At 38.1% G+C, this 16,964-nt stretch overlaps 1 protein-coding gene across 2 annotated transcripts in view; it reads left to right on the forward strand.

Annotated features, from left to right (window-relative positions):
• Positions 1–16,233, forward strand: part of LOC122540627 (NF-kappa-B inhibitor delta-like) — a 127,673-nt gene extending 111,440 nt beyond the window's left edge. For both annotated transcript variants that reach the window (XM_087976374.1, XM_043676599.2), the window contains exons 10-12: positions 2,056–2,172; positions 11,107–11,271; positions 12,670–16,233. In XM_087976374.1, coding sequence (XP_087832500.1) covers positions 2,056–2,172; positions 11,107–11,271; positions 12,670–12,735 — 348 coding nt within the window. In that variant the 3' untranslated portion in view covers positions 12,736–16,233. The remainder of the gene's footprint in view (positions 1–2,055; positions 2,173–11,106; positions 11,272–12,669) is intronic.
• Positions 16,234–16,964: the final 731 nt, after the last annotated feature.

Raw genomic sequence — 16,964 nt, forward strand, 5'->3', positions numbered from 1 at the left:
GCAACACATTTTCAGCTAGTGTAATTAGGAGCACACATATGATAATATCCTTAATTTATGTGCTAGTCTTCACTCGGTTGCCTTTTACAAGGCTAGAGATTTTAAACAAGCTTGTTAGAGGTCAGCATTTACCGATGTATCTAGGAGTTGTGCCAACAAGAGGACTACATTGTACAAGTTTCTAATTTCAGTCATGATTTTAAAAAAGAAGAATCCTCCAATTTCTCAGCTACTAGGCTGAAGAAATAAGACCAGAAATATTCTGTATTCAATCTGTGATTGATGTTCAATGATCTCACCACAGTGTGACAGTATAGGAATACTATGGCTGCCTAGACTAGAAATGGAGTGGAATGGACAATTATCTGGATGGTAGTTATTGCCTCTCTACTTTAATTGTGAACTGATGAAGGAAATAGAGAAGAGGTTAGTGATAGAATTTACACCGTGTATCCTTTGTCTTTCACCAAGAATGTAACTCATCCAAAATATAATATGGTGACGAATACAGAAAGCTAATGTCTTTGGGAATCACACAAACCTTAATTTCATATAGAGTTATTTTGATTTTGTTTCAACTTCCTACACCAGAAAAAAAGTAATTTCAGTAATTTTTAGAGCAGTTAAAGATGAAACTGAAGATTTAGTTATCTGGAGCTTTATGAGGTTACAAAGATTAGTTACGTTGAAATTTTTTATTTGTATTCAATTTTTTAAAAGTGGTTTTATACCTTTTGATACCTTCCACTTTATTTTGTTATTTCATGGGACAAGGGCATCAAAACTAATGTCATAATTTGTTGCCCACTGCCTGTTGTCTTTGTAAAGAGGATCATGAGCCACCCACAGCTGAGTGGCTCGCTAGGCCATTTCAGAGAAAACTTAAGGGTCAACCACACTAACGTAGGCTTGGAGTCACATTTAGGCCAGACACAACAAGAACAGATTTGCTTCCATGAGATTAATGAACCAGATGGATTCTTAATAATGAAAAAAAGACTGCCTTGATGAGATTTGAACCCATGTCCTCATTAGTGCAACCAGGCTGGAGATATTTCCATTGCATCACCACCACACCCTGGTTGTGAATGTTTGCAAGAAGCCAGGAAGACATTCTGCTCCCACAACAATGTTATGAATGCTCTGAAACTAATTGTGGCAAGATTACTGACCACAATCTGAGTTCAGCTACTTTATGTTCTAAAGATCCTATGAAGAAATATTCTATTTCTTTTGGACAACTATCAAGGAGCATGGAGGAGAAAGTGAGGACTGCAAGGAGCATGACAATGATCAAGAATACTTTGAGAAAAGAAAAGTGAGGAAAAAGAAAGAAATTGCATTTACATGGGCAGCTTATCAAATTGTCAAAATTCATTATGAAGCTCTTCAAAAATTAAGTAATTTTGATGTGTCACTACTTTTATTACATGGGCAGAACACAGTAGTTAATTTTGTACACCACGACTTCACAAAGCAGAAATAGGTCAAATAATCTGGACGATTGTGGCTATTGAAAAAGAATGTAATGACAGGAATTTTCAGTGTGTTTTGATGCATTCTGCACAGAAACTGAGAGTACATCATTACCTTGGTACTGCATCACACAAGTGCTGAAATGGGACTTCATTTATTCATTCATTCTCGGGAAGTGAGCGCTGCTAGCTGAGCAGCATTTATTGATCGTCCCTAGTTGCCCTTGAGAAAGTGGTGGTGAGCTACCTTCTTGAACCATGTGCTGTAGGTAGAGCCACAATATCATTAGGTTAGGATTATTACGTAGCAACACTGAGGGAACAGTGATGCATTTCCGAGTCAGGCTTGGTGGAGCTGGTGGTTTCCCAATGCATCTGCTGCTCTTTCCTTTTAGATAGTAGTGGTTGTGGGTTTGGAAGGAGAACCCATAACACAGTGTTACCACCTAAACCAAGTATATGCTCTGAGATTCCACTACATGCCAAGATGCATGGGGCACTGGATAGAATGCCTCATCACCAGATTCAGCCGACAGTACATATGCATATTTTAAAACTTAGTTTTGTTTCTTATAAACAGGATGTGAAAAGCAATAAAACAGTGGCACACTTCGCAATTCAGGAAGGAAACCTCTTACTGTTGGATTATTTTCTGAAACTCAGTGGCAGCAGGTCACATGAATTTGTCAACATGAAGGTTTGTGATATTTATTTAAAAATCGTCAGTAAGAGAAAAGATTAATTAATGACGTACATACACCAAGATTGGTTAGGTCAAATGTAAGGCAATTTAAGATCTCAACTTAATTACATTATTGGTGAAATATTTTAGTCATAGGATAGTGAAGAAGGCGTTTGGTATGCTTTCTTTTATTGGTCAGAGTATTGAGTACAGGAGTTGGGAGGTCATGTTGCGGCTGTACAGGACATTAGTTAGGCGACTGTTGGAATATTGCATGCAATTCTGGTCTCCTTCCTATCGGAAGGATGTTGTGAAACTTGAAAGAGTTCAGAAAAGATTTATAAGGATGTTGCCAGGGTTGGAGGATTTGAGCTATAGGGAGAGGCTCAACAGGCTAGGGCTGTTTTCCCTGGAGTGTCAGAGGCTGAGGGGTGACCTTATAGAGGTTTACAAAATTATGAGAGACATGGATAGGGTAAAATTTACCCCAGGTTTATAGGTTTAGGGTGAGAGGGGAAAGATATAAAAGAGACCCAAGGGGCAACTTTTCCACATAGAGGGTGTACATGTATGGAATGAGCTGCCAGAGGAAGTGGTGGAGTCTGGTACAATTGCAACATTTAAGAGGCATTTGGATGGATATATGAATAGAAAGGGTTTGGAGGGATATGGGCCGGGTGCTGGCAGATGGGACTAGATTAGGTTGGGATATCTGGTCGGCATGCACGGGTTGGACCGAAGGGTCTGTTTCATGCTATACATCTCTATGACCCTATGACTCTAATTGTAGGAATAGATCAGCAGTTAGTAAGTCTCAATGTTTCTTGGAAGCCATTAGATTGCAGCATCATCAGTTGTTTGATTTGAAGTGGAAAGAGGATTTGGCAGGTATCGGTTTTGTTGCAGAGGAATCAGATTTCACTAATGGTTAGATCATAGTATCAATTTTCATTTGTTCTACCCCAAAATATGCACAGAACTTGGGACTGAGTAGATAAAAATTGTTTTCAAACAATAAGATCAAGGTTTGGACCTCAACATAGCAAGCCACTTATTTTGTCAGAACAGATTTTGCTTTGTTCAAGACTTTAAGCAGAGTCCTATGCCATTTGTAGGATGCTGATCTTCCAAAAATGTTCAACCTGAAACCTCCTTACACTTAAATTAAGATTTATACGTTTGATTTTCAAAAAACATTCTTATTTTTTGCATGCCTAACATTAACTCTTTGGGTAAAGAAAGGTAGTTTATTTTACATATAAGGTGCTATTTTAGCTGCATATTTCTAGGTTTTAATGTCAATGATAGCATGCAAGAGACACTGGGTGTGATAACTAGTAGATTTAGAGAAGTGATCACACAACAGGATCAATTATCCATAAAAATTAAAGTTTTTAATTGGAGTAAGACAAATTTTAATAGTATGAAAAGAACTCTCAAAAATTGATTGGAGCAGACTGTTCATAGGTAAAGGGATGTCGAATACGTGGGAGGCATTCAAAAGTCTGATAACAAGAATTCAGTTACTTTGAATTCAGTTACAGTGATCTTTGAAGAACCTCAGGCGATGAGAGAGATGTTAAATGAATATTTCATGTCAGTTTTTACTGTGGGAAAATAAATGGAGGCTAGAGAATGAAGGGGAAAACATAGTGGTACTTTGAAGGCAGTTTACATTGCAGGAGAGGAAGTGCTGGAGGTCTTAAAAATATGAATCTCCAAGACCTGATCAAGTATATCTCAGGACTTGGTTGGAAGTTAGGGAGGAAATTGTGGGGCCCCTTCCAGAAATATTTCTATCACCTATAATTACGAGTAAGATAGCAAATGACTGGAGAGTGGCTAATGTTGTGCCTTTGTTTAAGAAGTGATGTAAAGAGAAACTTGGGAACTATAGACCTGTGAGTCTGACTTTGATGGTGGTTAAGATGTTGAAACTGATTCTAAAAGATATGATATGTATGCATTTGGACAGGCAAGGAATGATTAGGGATTGTCAGCATGGTATTGTGGACAGGAAACTGCGTGTCATAAACTTGATTGAGATTTTTAAGGAAGTATCCAAAAAGATTGATGAGGACAGAGCAGTAGACATTGTTTAGTTGGGTTTCATTAAAGTTTTTGACAAGGTTCCACATGGCAGACTAATTAGTAAAGTTAGATCACACAGGATTCAGGGTGAGCTTGCCACTTGGATACAAAATTAGCTTAACGTCAGGTGACTTAGAGTGACGGTGGAGGGTTATGTCTCGGACTGGAGTCTGGTAATCAGTGATGTTCCAAAGGGATCAGTGCTGGGTCTGCTTTTTTTTGTCATTTATATAAATGATTTAGATGAGAATATAGAAAATACAGTGGGTAGGTTTACAGATGACAGTAAGATTGGTGGTATTGTGGACAGTGAAGAAGGTTATCCAAGAGATCTTGATCAATTGGATCAATGGGCTGAAGAGTGGAAGATGAAGTTTAATTTGGATAAATGCGAAGTATTGCATTTTCATAAAACAAACAAAGACAAAACCAGTTAAGAGTAGAGTGTTGTGTAGTGTTGTAGAACAAAAGACCTAAAGGTTCAGGTACATAATTCTTTGAAGTTTGCGCCACAGGTAGAAATGGTGCTTAAGAAGGTGTTTAGTACACTTCATCCCTCAGACCTTCAAGTATAGGAGTTCAGATGTTATGCTGAGGTTGTACAGGATGTTGGTGAGTCCTCTTCTGGAGAGTACTGTGTCCAGTTTTGGTCGCCCTGTTATAGGAAGGGTATTATTAAGCCATAGAGGGTTCAGGAGAGAATTAACAGGATGTTGCAGGGAATGAAGGGTTTGAGTTATAAGCAGAGGTTAGGCAAGCTGGGACTGTTTTCACTGGAGCATAGGAGGTTGAGGGGTGACCTTATAGAGGTTTATAAAATCAAGAGAGGTATACATAAGAGGTGTCTTTTCCCTCAGGTACAGTATTTCAAGAATATGGGGCATATTTTCAAACAATTCTCATAAAGTATGACAGAGATCCTATATTTCTGTTATGTGATAAATGTTTATGTTCTTTTGTTGAAGTTCTTTGGCAGCCTCTTGTGAATGTGTCTGTGACTAATCACCATGGTAAACTAATAGCAAATATTAAAAGTTATGATTGATCAAGCAAGATTTTACTCTGAGATCTGATTTGTCCAATATTCCCATCAGTTGAGGGAAAAGATTTTTAAAAAGAATGAGGAGCACAGAGAGTGGTTCGTATGTGGAATGAACTTCCAGAGGATGTGATGGATGCAGGTACAATTACAATGTTTGAGAGACATTTAAATAAGTACATGGATACGAATTGTTTGGAGGGACATGGGCCAAATGCTAACAGGTAGGACTAATTTAGTTTGGGAACATGGATGGCATGGACTTGTTAGACTGAAGTGTCTGTTTTCGTGCTATATGACTCTATGACTCTATTTGCAAGCTGCCTGTCACTGCACATTGAGCATCATCAGCTCACCCAAACTGAAGTCTCAGGACAAGATTCCAGTCACCTTGGATTGAGATGAAAAGAATTTTTTTTTAGTTCAAAGTGTTTGAATCTTCAGAATTTTCTGTTTCAGACGATTATGAATTCCCAGTCAATGAACACACTGAAAGCTGAGAAAGAAAGACTTTTTTTGGATAAATGAAGCAATATAGGAAAATGGCAAGAAAGTTGAAGCAGAGGATGAGCTGTGATCTTGTTGAGTCATCTCTCTCTTTTCCCGCATCTTATGTTTTTAGGAAGATGAGACCCATCTTGAAAAATGATTCAAGATGTTCTCAAATGCCATTGGGTGATTCATTACAGCTGCCAGTCATTTAACACTTTCCCAAACTAAATTCAGTCAAGTTTTCCCGCTGAGAAAGAGGCGATTCAGATTATCATACCTGTGACAACCCTTCTCAGAAAGGACAATCAGTTTTTTTTTAAAAGAGCAACTATATTTGGAAATCACCAAACTGGATCTCCATTTTGAAGTATGATGCCTTTGATCAATACGTCTAACTCAACTATTTTGCTGGGTTTTAAAAAATTTTTAGCCTTATGCCTTTTGAAAGTTACTAAGGGCTTAATTGTTTGCAATACAACATTTCATCTTCTAGCAACTCTCCAAATAAGAAAGCTCACTAATCCACTTCCTTCATTTTAATCTTAGACCTAATCAGTCCTTGCCTTTCCAAATACTTGTACATCCTGTCCCTCAAGATTCCCTCCAACAACTTGCCCACCACTGAGGTCAGGCTCACTGGTCTATTGTTCCCTGGCTTGTCCTTGCCACCCTTCTTAAACAGCGGCACCACGTTTGCCAACCTCCAGTCTTCCAGCACCTCACCTGTGACTATCGATGATGCAAATATCTCAGCAAAAGGCCCAGCAATCACTTCTCTAAGCTTCCCACAAAGTTCTAGGGTACACCTGATCAGGTCCTGGGGATTTATCCACCTTTACCCGTTTCAAGACATCCAGCACTTCCTCCTCCATAACCTGGACATTTTGCAAGATGTCACCATCTATTTCCTTATAGTCTATATCTTCCATATCCTTTTCCACAGTAAATACGGATACAAAATACTCATTTAATATCTCCCCCAGACTCTATGACTCTATGTCTGCCTTCTCATAAAGCAGAAATAGTTTTTCTCAAGTCAGTCCATCAAAACCTTTCAAGATTTTGATCAATATGATCACACCTTTTCCTCATCTTTTCACTTTTGAAGAAAACTATTTTCTGGGATCATTCTCTTAACTCAAGATTCTCATTGTTTATTTGATCTCAGTGAAAAAAGATCTTTTCATCCTTCCTAACATAAGACATTAAAAGCAGACATAATGTGTTATTTTACAGCTTCAGCAATTTATGTCTGCTCTCTGTCCTTCATTTTCAAGGTTTTGATTGAGCTGTCCATTCCCAGTACTTTACATTTTATTACATTTGGTACATCTTTTTCCTTTTACTATTGTTATAATTCCAGCCTATGAGAATACTGGACAAATCAGATCTCAGAGTAAAATCCTGCTTGATCAATCACAACTTTTATTTTTGCTATGTGTTTATTATGGTGATTAGTTACAGACATATTCGCACGAGGCTGCCATTGTACTTCAACAAAAGATCATAAAAGTCTATCATACAAAAGAAAACAGGATCTGTGTTACTCTTCATAAGAACTATTTAAATTGGTGTTATTATAAATACCGGAAATAAAGATTACCCCTTTTACCCCAACAACAACCTTTCAGATACTCAAACCTCAGTAAATGTTTACCATGTTGTCTCCCTGCTAGAGTTCCTTGTTCACTTGACGTAGCTGTCATTGGTGTCTAGAGCTTTCTTCTTACTGACTTCTAAGCATCTTTAGAGCAAATACATGGGTCTCTTCAAATATTCCATTTCCAGCAATTTTTTGACCAGTATTTTTATTAGTTTAGCATGTAACTCCACTATCTAGTGTCCACAGATTCACCAACTTTCCAGATGCTTTTCTCTAAAACAAACTTTTTTCAGCCCAGACTCTTTTGGAAACTGTTGTAAACAACACATCTGCTTCTATGGACCTTTCCTCTCTAAATGAACCTGCACACTGCATTTATTTCAGAATAGTTCTGACCTTCTGTGACACTGGATCCCTATCACAAGGCAACAGTTATTTTTCATTTTACCATATTTTAATGGACTGAACTGTTCACTTCAAGGGTTTAATTGTTTTATTAAAAAGCATGTAAACAAATGTCCAGACACTCTATAACTACAAACAGAACTTAAAAATGAAAATAAAACTATATCTTTCCCCCTCTTAATGCACAAAAAAATAGAAATACCAATCAAACACAAAACTATACATTGTTCTTCCATTTTAGACTTTAGGTTTTCAAACAATAATGTAGCATGAATCTCAATGCAACATGTATAACAGCAACAATTAAAGACAGTAAAATGAAAGCAAAATACTGTTGACGCTGAAGATCTGAAATTAAAACAAAGTGTTGGGCACTGGAGAAACTCAGCAGAACTGGTAGCATATCTCAGGAAAGAAACAAAGTTAATATTTTGAATGAAACATGACTCTTCTTTGGAAGAAATAATAGTTCCAAACTTTTTTGTGCAGGAAATACAGTTGTTATAATAACAAAACAGGGGCACTATGAAGTAAATGTTACGCGTTTTTGCATGTATTTGACAATTATGGGTAAATTGATACTGTTTTATGGAACATGTACCTGCAAGAAAGCATAAACACGAAATGCCAGCAACAGGGTTCCAGAAAATAAGACGAAGGGTGTGTATGATTGGCCTGTAGAGACAGGCCCCAATAAAAACGGGCACTAATCCAAAATATTAGAGAAGAAATTAGATCTGTGCAAAAAAAACCTCTCTATCGATTGGAGCTAATTTAGTGCACTTGAAACCAGTAATATAATCTAGGAAGAAAGGTTCATTATGGAGTGGAATTCATCAGTTTACTATCAAAATATTTGAGACATTAACAGTAATGTGCAATATTACATGTAATTCTTGATCGTTACTTCCATAAAAATGGAACAAGACTGATCTGGTTAAGCCCACAAAGCCAATTTATGATGATCATCATTAGTATATAATCTTACACCAGTGTGTTCCAATAGTCGTCCTCATTTCTCATCTCATAATTGTCATGCTCCAGCATGTTTTTCTTTCCATTACCTGGAACTAGACTTCCCTCCTATTTGTATAAGTGAGATTGCTTCTCTGTGCCAAATTGAGGGTAGCTTTGTGCAATGTTTTAGTGCCAGTTAGAAACTTGGTTCAAATTGCCTTCAAATGTATTTCGCTCAAGGAGTTTTTCAACTTGTTGCCAGTATGAAAACAGACAGGGATCAAGCACCCCCATAAAAAAAACATCCATTTCAATGGTAATTAAAACTTTTTCTCAATACCTTCATCGAAGTTGAATAGCGCTAGTTTCCTTTAGAACGCTAATGGCAATAGAAATTTTGTTTATGAAAGAGATAAGAAAGGACTTGCATATATGTAGTTGTCTTTCACAACCTCAGGACATTCCAGACCAATTTGGAACGAACGAACAGCTCAGTGCTGCACTGTTCTGTTAGGTTTGATTGTGTGTTCAAGACTTTTATATTGTATTTGAATCCTCAACTTTCTGACTCATTGGTGATATTACATTCACTGAGCCACAGATGACAGAACTTTTCAATCTACCAGAATAAATCAATGGGCATGTATTTAATTCATTCTAAGTAATATTTTAAAGGAAAGTTTGGAACCTTTCAGTATGTTCAACAGTGGGCAGAATCTTCCCAAGCCCAGTTGCAAAAAATTTGGTGCATGTGCACCTCTCCCAAGGAGCTACCTGATTTCAAGAGCAACATGTTCCATCTTCCAACCAAGTGTTGGACAGTGAGACAAGATTCTTGCTAATGAGCAGTGAAAGGCAGATTTGCATGCAGCGACGTCCTCCAAGTTGTATAAATTTACATCATTGTTATCCATTCTTTCATGCCATTTGATATAAACTAGATGGTAACAATTCCCAACTGGAAAGTCAGAGCAGTAACCTGGTAACTCCAGCTCACTGGTTGCTCCTCAAGCTCATGGTATGTTCTGTGTGCAGTGCTGCACCACCCAGCCCCTCGCACCCTTTCCAACAGATTCTCCAACTCCTCATCAGCAAAGTGGGTTGCCAATTTCCCTTCACCTGACATGTCTGAGGCAATGGTCAGGAACCCCATGCTCAGCAGCTGCAGACTGCCTGCACATGACCGGGTACATGGCTGGGCTTTAAAGATGGCATTGGTGCCGGCACCCTCGGAGGTCTCCACACTGGCAATACATCTGTTTGCAGTGGGTGGGAGAACACAATGAGTAGGGCGGGGAGGTGGGGGGGTGGTTGCGGGGAGGAGTCACAGGGATGTGGTGCATAGGGTGTCAGGCATGTTAGAGAAGATAGCTCACTAAGGTTCACAGAAAGAAACCCTCCATGAAACTCACTGGAATGGTTACTTGGCTGATATGTGGTAAATGTCGGGGGAAGGGGTGTTTGTGTGTGAGAGAGAGAGTGTGTGGTCTCTCAATCTTTATTTCTCCCTGGCATGGAGTTTCATGTATGAGCGTGCTTTCCCTGTGGCAGATGTCCACAATAGCATGCCTGGGATCAGAACTCAATTTAAGCAAAATCATGAGTCATCCCCAAAACTGATGTAGGAAGGGTAATTGATGACTTGAGCTCAAGTCCCCAAGGTTTATTTCTCAATCTCAAGTGTTCTGTTTTAAAAATATTTATCTGAACATCCATCTCTAGCCTTGAGTAGGGGAAAATGATGAATAGCATCATTCAGCATGGAGACAGACTCTTCGACCCCACTCATCTGTGCTGACCAGACATCCCAAACTGACCAAGTACCATTTGCCAGCATTTGGCCCTAATCCACCTAAACGCTTCCTATTCATGTATGTATCCAGATGCCTCTTAAACGTTATGATTGTATCCACCTCCACCATTTCTTCTGGCAGCTCGTTCCATAAGTGCACCACTCTCTTCTTACATTAATATTGCACACCATATTACAAGGCATTTGTTTTTAAATATCTGGAATGCAAAACTGAGACTCCTGGGGTAATGTTATCCTGTAGCAACCTTTAAAAAGGATGGAATGGTTTTAATTTCCTGTTAATCCTCTCTCCATAATTTTCCTCAATGGAAGGCTCAATTTGGAGAGAGGTATAACCAGCTAATCTGATATCCTTTCCCTTCGTGCTAACGGCCAGAACGTTCAATTATGCTCCCTTGTGTATAGAAATTCACACTTAATTTTGAGGTGAATAGTGGTGAACAGAAAAGACTGTCAGAAATGTGGCAAAAAAGATTAAAAAGGCAATGAACTGGTAATTATCAAAAGAGAAGAACATGATCTCAACCAATTTTATCCCACTTCTATCAGGCTCATGGAAATACTGCATTGCATATGGCTGCAGGTCTCCAAAATGAGAGAAATCAAGAGAGGATAATCAAACTGCTGTTATATCATGGAGCTGATCCCAGCATTCGGAACCTGGAAAATGATCAACCCATTCATCTGGTGCAACCGGGAGAAGAAGGAGACCGGGTGAGAAAAAGCAGATGAATAATTCCCTTGTTGGTTTTATTTTTTAAGTCACTCCTCCATTCCTGTAATGACTTGGTGTTCAATGGCATTACCATCACTGAAACCCCTATTAGCATTATGCAAGGTTTACCATTGATCAGAAACTGAAGTGGAATAGCCATATAAATATTATGGCTACAAGGTTAGATCAGAGCCTAAGAACTCTGTGGTGAGTAACTAACTTCCTGTATCCCCAAAGCCTGACCACCATCTGTAGCTCAGTCAAGGAACCAAGGCAAAAGCACCTCACTTGATGAGCACCACCAATATTCATTCCCTCCATCATTGATGTATAGTGGCAGCAGTGTGTACAAGATGCTCCTTCAACAACACCCTCTCAACCTGCAAACTCTAATATCTAGAAGGACAAGGGCAGAACTTGCATTGGAGCACCTTCATTTGCATGTTATCCTCAAAGCCACATCCAAGCTGACTTAGAAATATAAACTCTGTTCTCTCACTGTCAAAGTCCATGAATCCCCTTTCTGACAGCACTGTGGGTATCTTGTGACACAAGGACCATAACTGTTCAAAAAGGCCGCTCATCACCCCCACCACATATTCAATCAAAAGGCAAAAGGGAGGGATGTATAAATAAGTGATGAATCTACTACATCTCCTTTTGCATCCTGACTGATGTCAAATTTTACTAAACTGTATTTAAAGGTGAGCACACCAATCTGTCATTACATTTAATGACCAGAAGTGTCCATCACAATTTATCCCAGGAGTCCCTAGCAACAGTAGACTTCATTCACTTACTGTACCAACTCTGTCCTGACAGATTCGACATTTGCTTTCAAAACGGGATACTCCTCCACTGCAAAAAGGGAAATTGTCCTCTCCTGCATCTCATGTAACACAACTTCTAAAATCACCTGAGGATTTCCTATAGGTGCATAGTTTTACCAAATGTACAAAAATGATTACTCTTTCCAGAATAATTTCTTAGTTATGTCAACAAAACCAACCTCCCACATTATGTACTTATCAACACTTCAAGGGCAAACAGCAAACATTTTTAATGCTGTTGCTTCACGAGACGTAATGCATCCACCCTGCTGCTCACTTCACCCGCTCTTCATGTGCAACAACCTATTAAATTGAGTAACTCAAATTTACCTTGCTAAAGTTCATGCATCTAGCCTTACTTGATGCCAGCACAAGTCAGGATCACTGGATGGTCCAGACCTACTCCTGCTAGCCAGTCTACATCAACGGCAATGGTATTTGGAATATTGTGTATATTGCTAAAATATTGCTCGTTAACTGTGTGGTATCAGAATGTGATCTTAACCAATATAAGTGAATTTCATCTATATTTTGGAACTTATTGTAAACATCTTTATGACTCTACAGATCAGGTACCTCTTGAAGAAAGGGAGAATTGGAACAGGATCAAACCCTCGAAATGCTGCATCCTAGAAATGTAGTCCCCAATCTGGACTATTCCTGCTATCTTCACTCCTGCGGAATGAACATGTACCTTATATTAGGAATGTTTTAATGTGCATTCATATGTAAGACTTCAAGGTGTAGCTGCCACTGTACTTTAATACATCACAGTATCACATTCAACAAATTACTGGAACAATCTTTACCTTTTTAGCACTCAACAAGCATAAGGGCAAATTTGTTTCCATTAAAAACAACATCTGTTTTTAACACAGAATTCTATGAAACTCATAATTCTGATTCAATTCGGAGAAAGATTTATATAGTCCCTTCATAATGTAAGCATGCCGTAAAACTCCTTACAGCCAAAGAAATAGCCTTCATTGAGTTGATGGATTGGGAATAGCACAGCTCAATGATAAATTGTATAAACAAATCATTTTTATCCTTTAAGTAAAAGCAGTTTTTGAACTCAATGTAAACCTGACTAGTCAGTTTGATCATTGAAAATTCATTGTACTGTTTGTGATTGGCAAAAAGAATCATAGAATCCTTACAGCGTGAACAGGCCATTCAGCCCAACAAAACCACACTGACCCTCCAAAGAGTAACCCACACAGACCCCTTCCCCTACTATTACATATTTACCCCTGACGAATGCACCTAACCTACACATCCCTGAACCCTATGGGTAATTTAGCATGGCCAATTCACCTAACCTGCACATCTTTGGACTGTGGGAGGAAACCGGACCACCCAGAGGAAACCCATGCAGACAGAGGGAGAACGTGCAAACTCCACACAGACAGTTGCCAAGGCTGGAATTGAACCTGGGTCCCTGGTGCTGTGAGGCAGTAGTGCTGATCACTGAGCCATTGTGCTACTCATAATGGTGACTCAAGGAAAACCTTTCCAAGTAGTGCATGGTTAGAGTCTGGAATCCCCTGGTTGCAAGTGTGGTGGGGCTTAACTCAATCATGATTTTCTGAAAGGAATTGGATAATCACCTGAAGGGAAAATAATTTGCATGGCTGCAGGTAAAAGTGAGGAAGTGGGACTAGCTAGATTGCTCTTGTAGAGACCTGGTAAAACCATGTACGGCTGAATAGACATCTTCTGTAATTAGTCTATAATAGATTCTTGATTACTTCTAATTTTCAAATAACTAAGGTTTCAGGGAACTTTAATGCTTTGGTTAAGGAAATCCACTGAATAGCAAGCTGTCCTTGAAGAATGTTCCATTAATATTGTTGAATAGTTTGAATGTGTGCTTGCCAAGAAATGTATTGCAATTCTTCGTCTGCACATGTTCAGTAGCAATTTATAGCACTTTCATCAATGGCAATAGTGTTCCAGATCCTGTATATCCAAATGTGTTACCCAGACAACTAGATACTTTGCAACAATTACAAGGATTGCAGTCATAAAGTACGTTTGGCAGTTGTGAATACATTCCTACTGCAATTTTGTTTTGGGTCTTTTATTGTTCCAATTAAAGGAAATTTAAAGAGATATTGTTAAGATGATTGATAGAGAAAACTCAAATAAACTATTTTTCTGTCAGTAACGCCATTATAGCTTCTACCACACATCAACAAGATTTATCAGTGGCAGAGACTGTACTAACATGATGGGATGTTTTCCAAGATTTGAAATAGCTAAAGAGTACAGCAGAATTCAAGCCACAAAAACACTGAAAGGATTCACATTGATCCTTATTCTACAAAATTATATCCAACATATTTTGTATTTTGAATTAAAACAGCTGGTTCATACAAAAACAAGATTATTTTATTGCCATCTACCTTTTACTCAGGTCTTAATCATTTTACATTATGCTACATTATTGTTATTATTTATACACCAGCCTATATTGACTTCAGCTTAGGACATCGCTTGTAAGAAACTATATGGTATCAAGGCAATGTCTGTAGGAACTTGTTGCTCAAAGGAGCAATCCTTGTCTACACCCAAATCTGTGATTTTCATTTAGAAGCAGGATGTTTCTTCATTATTTCTATGAAATGAACTGTTGATTGCCATGCAATCTGAATTACTTACATATTTGTATCTTTGTATAAATCAGATGTAAATACACTGTATCAGTGTGGCTGGGCTTTTTCACTTGACAGCTTTTGGCTTTATGATAGTATGCATTATGACTTGAAAAGCACGCAAGTGTCATGACAAAATATTTGATGTGCTTTCTTATTCTGCAATGATAAGCAATACACCTTTTGAACTGCATGCAATAATATCACTTGATCATTTACGGGTCAAATTAATCACAATCAAATACCCTACTTCATCACAATGCATCACAGGGCAGAAGCTGGAAGGCATTCCCTTACATCAAACTCATGTTTCTTTCTACACCATCACTTCCTCCACAAATGTATATCTGATGGACTTGTGCTTAATTTCAATTAAGTTGGAACAGCCAGAACCTATTCCATGGTTACCCTTCCAATAGGTTTAAGAAAGAAAATGGAAAGGCCTCTGTTCCATCTTTCCAAAATAGTTAGACAGTTATAAATAAGATACAACTACTTTAAAACAATTATTCTGACTGGGGTTTGCAGTTCTTGCTGTAATCTTCAACCAAGTGATATAAGTTGTGTTCAGATAACTTTAGCTAGACTCAGCTGAGTTCCTGATGGTATGAGAGCAAAATTAGCCCCAATTGGGCACTAATTAACTCACCCTAAGGATCAAGATTTACTATATTCACTATTTGGTATTTTCAGCAGTAGTTCACAATTTCACTACAAATATCAAGCAAATAATGTCATTCAGGGTCTCTTGTGGCACAATGGTGATATTTCCCAAGTCTGGGGCAGAGGGTCCAGGTTTAAACCCTAGCTGCCACAGAGATGTGTCATAACATGTCCAAAGATATTAGGATTAAAAACCATCCACCGAAGCAACCTTAGCCAGACAAATATGCCAGTGTGTCCTGTGCATAATAATTGATGTGAATCTAATGGTAGCACACAGTTAAATAGTGTAGACAAGATGAAGCTTCCTTCTATTTTAAATTCTTGCTATCCTTGGGAAGGCTGGATGCTAACATCTGACCCAGAATTAAACCTGTGTTTATTATTCAGTAACAACAATCCTCATTATTACAGCCATAAGATTCACTATTAACTTTGAAGCTTTTGCCATTTCAAGAAAAAATGTCTCTTTACTCTGCTCCTCATCTAGGATTGAGCCAACTTTTGCATCCACCCCTTACTACTTAGGTTTGGAAGAATATTTTTAACATAATGTTACAAATTAAATGTGGCACTGTTGTTCTGATGTTTTACAATGCTTTCTGTATTTATTTTTGTTTCCAGTTTGGAATTATTTGTTACAAATAGCTTTGTAATTTGTGAGGGCAATGGAAAATAATTAAAAATTGATCATATTCTTTTTTTTAAGAATATAATTTTATTGTGAATGCACAATGTCACATTTTGCTGGTTTAACTGGCTTTCCTATGTGTATGCATATTAAAAATAGTCATAATAAATCTTAGCATACAAAGAATTTTGCATTTACTGACTCATGCTGTTAAATTTTCACTTGTGCTTTTACTTGATTTTAAATTGTATTATAACCGAGCCCAAATATAATGCCAGTGAAGTTGAACATATGTCCAATGTCAATGCTATTTCGAAAAGAAATTGTATTCTCCTGTAACTTTGTCCTTCTATAATGTGTAACAACTGCAGCCTAGAAAGTAGACTATACAGCAAAGTCTACTTTGAACCAGTCTTGGTCAACTATGAAGGAAATGTATGAATATGACCTGGTGATGAATCACAATCTGATTCCTCCTTGTCTGAGTAATCTATGATTTGAGGAATGTGTACAAAGGGAACATTCAAAGGCTAGTGTCATTAAAGCCATGACTCACATCACTAATGCCCAAAGTCTGAGTTGTGGGGAATTTATGATCTCATACATAATATCAAGAACTAAAGAGTCTTTGGTCCTCGCGATGAAGTCATCATTCTGTTGATCTCATACTCTTCCTCCTTCTGCTCAGAGGCTGCGGTTTGGGGGTGGAGACATGGTTCTGTGACCATTGTCTTAGTTACTTGGCATAGTCAATGCAAACACTGTCCCAGGCTGAGATCAATATAAGAATATTCCTCAAAGATAGAAAAAATCTTCTTTTGAGAATCCTTATCCTTCTCTGTAAATATCTTCCCTCTCAGTACCAAAACTGTTCCATTTTCTCATTGTTTTGCATTCCAAGGGAACTATGG

The sequence above is a fragment of the Chiloscyllium plagiosum genome, unplaced genomic scaffold (assembly GCF_037043375.1).
Source record: "Chiloscyllium plagiosum isolate Xiang-an unplaced genomic scaffold, Cpla_swu_hap1 HiC_scaffold_29, whole genome shotgun sequence".
Taxonomy (NCBI): domain Eukaryota; kingdom Metazoa; phylum Chordata; class Chondrichthyes; order Orectolobiformes; family Hemiscylliidae; genus Chiloscyllium; species Chiloscyllium plagiosum.